At 43.7% G+C, this 9154-nt stretch overlaps 1 protein-coding gene across 2 annotated transcripts in view; it reads left to right on the top strand.

The window, feature by feature from the left end:
* Nucleotides 1-8483, top strand: part of LOC138977333 (uncharacterized) — a 36695-nt gene extending 28212 nt beyond the window's left edge. For both annotated transcript variants that reach the window (XM_070350240.1, XM_070350234.1), the window contains exons 2-6: nucleotides 1483-1808; nucleotides 3273-3443; nucleotides 4419-4679; nucleotides 5356-5612; nucleotides 6516-8483. In XM_070350240.1, coding sequence (XP_070206341.1) covers nucleotides 1483-1808; nucleotides 3273-3443; nucleotides 4419-4679; nucleotides 5356-5612; nucleotides 6516-7270 — 1770 coding nt within the window. In that variant the 3' untranslated portion in view covers nucleotides 7271-8483. The remainder of the gene's footprint in view (nucleotides 1-1482; nucleotides 1809-3272; nucleotides 3444-4418; nucleotides 4680-5355; nucleotides 5613-6515) is intronic.
* Nucleotides 8484-9154: the final 671 nt, after the last annotated feature.

The following is a 9154-nucleotide window of genomic DNA, read 5'->3' as shown; positions in this document are numbered from 1 at the left end:
AGAGAGAGAGAGAGAGAGAGAGAGAGAGAGAGAGAGAGAGAGAGAGAGAGAGAGAGAGAGAGAGAGAGAGAGAGAGAGAGAGAGAGAGAGAGAGAGAGAGAGAGAGAGAGAGAGAGAGAGAGAGAGAGAGAGAGAGAGAGAGAGAGAGAGAGAGAGAGAGAGAGAGAGAGAGAGAGAGAGAGAGAGAGAGAGAGAGAGAGAGAGAGAGAGAGAGAGAGAGAGAGAGAGAGAGAGAGAGAGAGAGAGAGAGAGAGAGAGAGAGAGAGAGAGAGAGAGAGAGAGAGAGAGAGAGAGAGAGAGAGAGAGAGAGAGAGAGAGAGAGAGAGAGAGAGAGAGAGAGAGAGAGAGAGAGAGAGAGAGAGAGAGAGACAGAGAGAGAGAGAGAGAGAGAGAGAGAGAGAGAGAGAGAGAGAGAGAGAGAGAGAGAGAGAGAGAGAGAGTTGTTGTTACAGCTGGTACAGCCGCTGTGGTGCATGCCGTTAATCACCCACCCTCATGTACACCGTCAAGCTAGTACGTTGTCCTAACAAACACAAACAACTACACTGATTGGCAGTGTGCTTTGATACATTCATGGGGAAAGTTGAGATAAATGTTCACTGGTGTATCACCCCACTCTGCCTACAAAATATAGACTAGTTGAACCAAAGATGGTGTGACATTTCTTTAGTCGGTTAGTAAATCAATCAACCAGCAAGAACGTTAGTAAGTCAGTCAGTCAGTCAGTGAAACAGCCTTTTGTTGGATATTGAACGACCAAGGTGCAAGTACCTGTACCTGTTTGCTTAGTAAACTTTAGTTTAATATTTTGCTGTCTGTTATTAAGATTATTATATTTAAGATTGATTTAAGGCGCCTACGTTGTGTATTGTTGCTGTTATTAAGATGATTATATTTAAGATTGTAAGGCGCTTAGAACTATTTTAGGATTTGCGCCCTATAAATACCCTTATTATTATTATTATTATTTTCCCCCCGCTGGTTGAAATGTTGTTTTTAGGTCAGTATATATATATACTGTTAATGAGTTTTTCTTTTTTCTTTTTCTAGGTCTTTATAGAATATTTTTTTAAAGAAGAAGATGAAAACAATTACTCGAAAAAAATGTATAGATGCCAAGAGTGCTAGCTTATGCGAACATTTTCATTTCTAACGACAGTTAGTGCTCCTCTTCTTCATCTTGTTTTGTGTCTCAATTGAACATGTAAAAATTGTTGCATTGAATGCAAAACCGGAATTTCACTGCCAGTTGTTCTAAGAGCGCACGATATAGGACTCCGTATCAAGGCGTATGTTGGACATACAATGCCGTCCCCCAACCCCTCCCCCCCCTCCCCCCCACCCCTCCCCCCCGCCCTACTTCGTCGTGTAAGCCTGTAAATGTATTGCATATGTCAGTATTTGGAACTTTTTTTCTCACAAAACTTACGTCAGAATAGCGTCTTTTCACGTCCTTTAGATCCAACTTTGTGTTTCTGGCAGATGCGGTCCTTGAGACAAGGCCCTGCTTCGTCATCCGCCGTCATAATCTTACTCTGTGTCGTCACTTTCATTGTGACATCACACGCCTTTGACGCCAAAGACGTCGACAATGTCGTCAGAGCCGCTCAAGCGTGTCGCTCTCACACCAACCCCGCCGTGGCTGTGGCTGTGGTCAAGGATGGCCGCGTGCTGCTGTCACGTGGTTATGGCGTCACGCGTCTCCAAGGCAACGAGCGCGTGACGAGCAGCACGCGCTTCAACATTGCCTCTCTGTCCAAAGCCTTTGCCGCCACCCTCATGCTCAAGGTTATGGTGGAGGATGGACGGTGAGTCCTTTTAAAAAATAAGTCAGGCATACGTGTGTTTTCATTTTAATTTGTTTTTGTTATAGCCTAGTTGATTACAAGAATAGGAACAACAAGAGACTGCAGCGCAGGTGAGAAGAACAAGAATGAGATAACAATGAAAATGTACACACCAAAAACATGGACTGTTAGCGATGAAAAAGAGGACCGGTTTCGAACAACAGTCCTCCTTTTTTGGCGTTTATCAGGGCCGGACTAGGCGAAGAGGAGGGGGGGGGGGGGTTGCCAGTGGTGGCCCAGGGGGATGTCCCCCCTGGCAGCAGGGGCGGATCAGTTCATTTTATGACTGTTTTTTTTCAAAAGTATATTGTGAAGATATGGGTGTGAAGGCGCGAAGCGCCGAGCTGACGGCGCGAAGCGCCTAGCTTGCTAGGGGGGTCCGGGGGCATGCCCCCCCAGAAAATTTTGAAAAAAAGGATGCAAAATGGTGCATTCTGAGGATGATCATTACCAGTTTCAGGCAGCAGATTTTGTCACTGATTAATACCCCAAAAATTGAAACTCAATGTAAAATAAAGAAATGCATACCTCATTCAATATTTTTATTTTTTGGCTGTGGGGGGGGGGGGGGGGGTCCGGAAACCCTAGAACCCACCCACCCCCCCCTCGTTGTGGGGGTCAGGGGGCGAAGCCCCCTGAAGCTGATGGGTAGGTCATATTCTGAGATAGGAAAATGGTCGCTCCTTGCATGAAACGGCATAAAATAAGCAATAATAAAATAAAAATTAAATAAGTAAGGTACATGTTTAGGCTAGGGGGGGGGGGGGGGTTGCGCAACCCCCATAACCCCCCCGGTAGTCCGGCCCTGTTTATTGTCCATGTTTCTGGTGAGTACGTGTTCATTGTTATCTAGTTGCATTGATTACACGTTAACCTTACTGATCCTTTCACTGGCTTTTCAAATATATTAACTGATCACTGAGTCTAGACTGTTCATGTTGTCATTATGCTCAAGGCATTTTCCATGCTGTTTTACATATGATTATAGGCTCAGAACCAGCTCAAGATAGGCTTAGCCTATTTACTTCCAGACCTCGAAATTCAAGCTTGGCCATTAACACTGTATTAACCTCTTTCTTCAGCTTAATTGTTTTGAATACACGTTTTGTAATACGATGGTTGTGTTATTTCTGAGAACCGAAATATTGAACTATGTCTGTAATAGTCCATTGTTTGTATGTTTCTGTGCCGTTGTTGTTGTAGTTTTCGTTGTCTTTGCTGTTATTGTTTGTGTGTGTGTGTGATTAGTTTGAATATTATGAATTAACAATATCGTCTGCCACTTTGTTCTCTTGTCTCTAAGAGCACATTAATTTTATAAGTTTACCTTTATTACTCCATGGCTATACAAATATGTATCTGAATGAAATATGGTTTCCAACCAAATTATGAACTAAATGCTGCTTTCACACGATCTGCACACAGGTACAATCTCTCAACGAAAGTGCGTGACATTCTTGGACCGGATTTCCGGTACGGAGATGACATGCGCACAAAGGAGGCAACCGTAGAGGATTTGTTATCTCACAAAATGGCCATTCCTGCCAACAACCGTCTGCGATTTAACAACAACCTCACCAGGGCGAACCTGAAGGAGTAAGATGTTTCTGTGTTCATTTATGAGTGTGGCAAGTTTATTATGAAAATAACTACAGTCTGTGTGTGGTTGATGATTGCTGGGTATCTGTTTTTACGGGCAAGTTTACCGTTCACACCCATGATACACTCACAGAAACGACCACAAAGATTGTAGTGACGGACAGACATACAGAAATATACTCATGCACGCTCGCACGCGCAGGCTCGTACACACACACGCACACACGCACAAACGCACGCACGCACTCAAGCACGCACGCACGCACGCACTCACGCACACACACTCGGGCGCTGTTGACATCTTAATTTGAGCTTATCTCAACACTATCTGGTTCTGTTTCAACATTCGGCTCCTTTTTCAATTCTGCAATAATTTTTAAATGATACCTTAATATCAACGACACGCTATGTGCTTTTGTTAGGGGGGAGGGGGGGGTGGGGGGTGGGTGGGGTTGCAAACCTCTTGTTCGTTCAAAGCTTCTCATTCTCTTAGGTTCCTGAGACAGATTCGCATAGGTCTCACTTACTATTGTCTAACATTGGAGCCTCAGACCCGTTTGTATTCGTTTTATACACAATATATCAACCGTGATATTGGAAAATGTACTTGATAGTCGTTCAATTACCTGTGTGTCTTTGAACGATGTTTTCCTAACTTTGATAGCTTCTTTCTTAGCGGCTGAGGATGAAAATCGCTTGTCAGTTCATTTAAATGCCTGTTATTCTCTCAGGTGCCAGGAAAAGGGTTCAACATGACTCTCACCTACTTTGTTTCACATGTCGGCTACATTTCGAGCGCCCACGACCCTTTGTTTCTTAAATGATTCTTTCAGTTGCTTTAAGCGGGTAAATTTAGAGCGCTCACGACCCTTCAGTTGTTTCTCAGATGATTCTTTCAGTTGCTTTCAGGCGGCAAAATTAAGAGCCCTCACGACCCTTTGTTTCTCAGATGATTCTTTCTGTTGCTTTCAGGCGGCTAGAGTACTTGCACTCACCAGACGCTTTCCGCAACATCTACATCTACAGCAATCTCATGTACGGTCTGGCTACGCACATGACGGAAGTGGTGGGCAATGGACGCTGGGAAGACCTAGTCAGACGTCATCTGTTTCAGCCGCTGAAAATGAAAAAGTCGACCTTCGTGAAAGATGTCAATTTTGAGGACTCCGGTATTGCTCTGCCCGTGAGGAGTTACTACGGTAACTTGAAACGAATCTCTCCGCGTTTGCCACCGTAAGTACAAGCAAGACACTTTTGTTGTCTATAATGATTAATGAGTAAAATTGAATGCAGAATGTTTGATCGAAAGTGCAATTTAAGAACACTACTGCTTGTGCTACTCGTTTCTAGAAATGGCCGAAGGCTCATCAAGGGAGCCAATGAGGGTTTGCTTAGTAAGAAAGCTCTGTCTGGATTATCTCCCTTGGAATAAGAAAAGTGCACAACGGACTCAATGTTTTGCTTTCAGTGCTAGATAAGTGGTCATACTTTTGTTCATTTTGTCGTAATGATTCTCATTTCCTTAAAGATTTTCCTTTACAATGAACTGATACTTATTGCACTGAGGGTTTGTTTATTGACATATTTGCATGTCTGTTTGGAATAAAGACTTTTGGGCAGAATGGAAACTATGGTAGTGAAATAATCGACCCTCTTGCTTGGTCCTTCCTATGTAAACCATTTCGTGAACCACCCCCATAGCCTGGCTGCTTCTGTGCAGAGTTTGGTATTTCCAATCGGCGATCTTTGGAAATAACTCCATCAGGCTGTAGATTTTTGGCTTGTGTCTAAAAAGATAGATGGTCTTTCAACATTTTAAAAACCTGGACCGATCTCTAATGGTAAACGTGATCTGTATCACAAGAACTGGAATATACCTTTAAAGTTGTTCTTCGTTAACACTTTGCAGTCTTTGGTCCGAGCTGGCCGGCTCAGGGGCAGTTGTGTCGACGGCAGACGACATGGCAAAATGGATGAACTTCCATCTCTCAAAAGGCCGGGGTCCGGGAGGGGAAACCATCATTGCTGAGAGCACCATGGCAGAATTGTACAAACCGCGGACTGCTATGACGTCATCAACCATGACAAAGTTTCGTCAGCCTGACGTCCCGGTGACGTTATCCTACGACGTTTATAGCATGGGCTGGCGAAGAGGATACTATAGAGGTGAGTACGTTGACCTGTGTAAAGCGAACTTTGTTGTTGATGTAATAGATTGTGAGTGTGTGTGTCGAACCGTTGGATATGCTTTAAGGTGATTTAATCAAATCAAAATGTGTCTTTCACCCTCAAATTTCTGGCTGTTTCAAGATAATTTTTGTGTAGCGATGCGGCAGCTGCAATACTTATAAGCAAAAGATTTTTTTTGTCTGTTTCTGGTAACATGGCTAAAAATAATAGGGTCGGTAGGTAGGGATTTTTTTTTATTTATTTTTTTTATTTTTTTTTACCCCAAATGTAGACCAATAAAACTAACTTTAAAAATCGCGCAAAGAGACTGGATTCACTATACATAGAGACAAGACACTCAACACATTTACAAATCGTCAGCGGACTTTCGTTTTCACACGTTTTTGTTGTTCATTTTCTCATCCTGTCCTTTACCACCAAAAAAAAAAAATTTTTTTGAGTTTGGAAAAAAAAAGTTTAGGGTCGGCGCCGAAATTTAGGGTCGGTCGGGTGACCAGAAACAGACAATTTTTTTTTGGCCTAAGCAACGTCCATCTCTGAGTTATGATCTTTGCATTGCCTTTCTGTCTTTCACGTTTCTCTCTCTAATTCTTGATCTGATCTCTTGTTCCTGGTCGATGATACTAATAATTTGCTCGTTTGCTTTCACTGCGTCATTCTTTACTTAGTTCACATTGTCTAGTTCGTTTCACGGATAGTATTTTGATAGAAAACGCGTGTGGTCACGCACAACTGCTGCACGTTGAGTTTTAAATTTTGATTTTTTTTTCTACCCAATATACTGGATACCTATGTTTTACACCCGGAGCTGGCTGCAGGCTTCAGTTCGTATGTAACCCAAGGCGCGCATTACGACTTAGGTCTGTTCTTCATTCCAAGGTTACCCGATTGTGGGTCACGGCGGGTCATCATACGGGTACCGCAGCCTGCTCACACTGGTCCCCTCCGAGAAGATCGGGGTGTTCACCACCATGAGTGGCGGAGACTCCAACTACGTGCTTCGCGGGACGCTGCACGCCTTCTTGCTTGACCACGCCCTGGATGTCCAGCCTTGGCTCAACGTGTCCACTCTCTGCTCCTTCCCCGCCCCCTGGCACAACGAGACCAGCGATCGTCCAACCCCGCCCTACAGCGACAAGCGTCCTCTTCGCTACAACGTGTCGGCGTACGTCGGAAGCTACGAGAATCCTGCGTACGGGAGAGTGGAGGTGAGAGAGTGGGAGGACAGCGAGGATGGGTCCGATGATGGTCGAGAAGATTCTGCCCACTTCACCATCTTCTTCGGCTTTGGTACTTGGGATTTAGTGCAGCTTCCTGAACCTTCATCTTCCTCGCCGGCGTCGTCGTCGTCTTCTTCATCCACCTCGTTGCCTTCTTCGTCCAAACCTGAAAAGTTCTTCGGCAAGGGACGCAATGTCACGGCATGGGTAGATTATTCCCCTTTCGTGTTTCATCCTCTGCCGGCCGGAAGTGACGTCATTGTGGAGCTGAGCGTGCCTGGGTTTGAGAAACGCGCTCCCCCAGTATTTACACGACTGGGGTGGGCCACGTCTGGAGGTGGGACTATTGCTGCTTTTAGTGGTTTGCTCTGGTCGTTGGCTGTGTTTCAAGTAGTGTCGATTGTATTAATGTAGGAGTCATGGACAAACAAACGATGTCGAAGTATCTTCAGGTGTACTTTGGTCACATACAGTGTAGATTTTGTAACATTTCGTGAATATATTGAATGAGTGAGTGAGTGAGTGAGTGCCATTACTACCGTGTGTGTGTGTGTGTGTGTGTGTGTGTGTGTGTGTGTGTGTGTGTGTGTGTGTGATCACTTGTTTGTAGAGTTGTGCAAATGTGTAGCTATTTCTAGATGGTAAAGTTACCCGTCTGTGATCTTCACTAGTTCTAAACGTGATCTGATCGATACGGTTAAGGATGCTCTTTCTGTGTGTTGAATTTGAGCCGTTTGAGTCTTTTGAAATTCCTCAGGTCATTCAACGGGTTTGATTCCTATATTGAAGGATAGGTACAAAGAGGTTTTGAAAACACTCTGTTGACACCTTTTAGGCAGGGGGTGTTTGTATTGTTAATTTGTTCACAGGTTTATCCTGTATTTTATTAAAACAGTCGAGTAAGCCGCAAATGTTTTCTGTCAGTTTATGAATTTAGTTAACGGCTAAAGTGGTACTTATTTCGTTTGAGTAAGATCTTTACAATGTTATTTCATACATGATATTATAGACGTATGTCAAATTCCTTAATATAGATCTCTGATATGATGAATTTATATTTTTTGGCCACAAACTGGTCTTCATTTTGCACCAGCATTTAACGTAGCAAGGGGGATAAGTCCGCTGTTTTGTTTTTCCACAGCAAACATGAGATTGCTTCCCTTCCTTAGGGCAGGCAATAGTGAGCAGGACTTCGTGCATGGTTTTGTTATAATGTTAACTTTACCCTTCGTTTCAATGCAGATTCTTCGTTATCGTCCCTTTGTCTTTCCTTGTTAAAAGTAATATTCCTCATCTTCAATCTACTACTAACTGGAAGAACAACGACGGCAAACACTGATTAATTTTTGCGTCTGGAACTTTTTAGTGAGTGATTAGAAACGGCGTGTTTTTGTGTGTAAAGTCCCCTTGCGCTCAAGAAATGTTTGTTTTGACAGTCTGTGGTAGATGAGGTGCATGTATAACGCTCAATCTTATTCTGCTTCAGCTTAAAAAGCAAGAAAGCAGACCTTAAATGGGCAAGCACATGCTCTGATAAAGAGCCTCTATCTGTCTGTCAGAAAGTACCTTGTTTAGTCATTTTTGAGTTAGTGCAATAAAATTCTGAAAAGATTGCAACAATGTTGGCAGAGACACCAATTGCAGTATTGTCAGTCCGGCGGAGAGAGAGAGAGAGAGAGAGAGAGAGAGAGAGAGAGAGAGAGAGAGAGAGAGAGAGAGAGAGAGAGAGAGAGAGAGAGAGAGAGAGAGAGAGAGAGAGAGAGAGAGAGAGATGTGATATCTCAATACACAAAGTGTGGCATTACTTCCCTTCCTACTCTATTTTCATAAACGGAAGTGGTTACATTTACCATTTCACATTTGTTATTACTGAGATAAACTTTCCCAGTTCTTCTGTCCTACCCCCAGGGACATCGAGCCTGTTTTCTCATATTTCTCATTCCCCTTTCATTCACTGAGAAGCAAAGCTGTGATCGATTTCTTTCACTACTTGGTGCCAAAGCAAACCGCCGCCTCTGTTATCCACCAATGGGAAAGCGCCTAGCCTGTTTGCGATGTACTCGTGCCCAGTTTGTGCGGAGCTGCTTGTCTTGTCGTCTGCTGGATGAGTCAACAGAGTATGCTTTGAAAGCAAGCCGGGGCATCGCCACTGTGTCTATGATGTTGCAAAAAGTTGGTAGATCGGGATGGACTACGCAAAGTGGGGTTTTACTGACCTAATGGGAAACTTTAATGCAATTTGTGACGGACAGAAAGAAGACGTCAGATTTCACTTCGCCTTCATTTTTGTCAGACTTA

Source organism: Littorina saxatilis, linkage group LG1, assembly GCF_037325665.1.
Source record: "Littorina saxatilis isolate snail1 linkage group LG1, US_GU_Lsax_2.0, whole genome shotgun sequence".
NCBI classification, from domain to species: domain Eukaryota; kingdom Metazoa; phylum Mollusca; class Gastropoda; order Littorinimorpha; family Littorinidae; genus Littorina; species Littorina saxatilis.
Note: the sequence above shows the minus strand (reverse complement) of the source record. Positions and strands in the feature narration are given on the sequence as shown.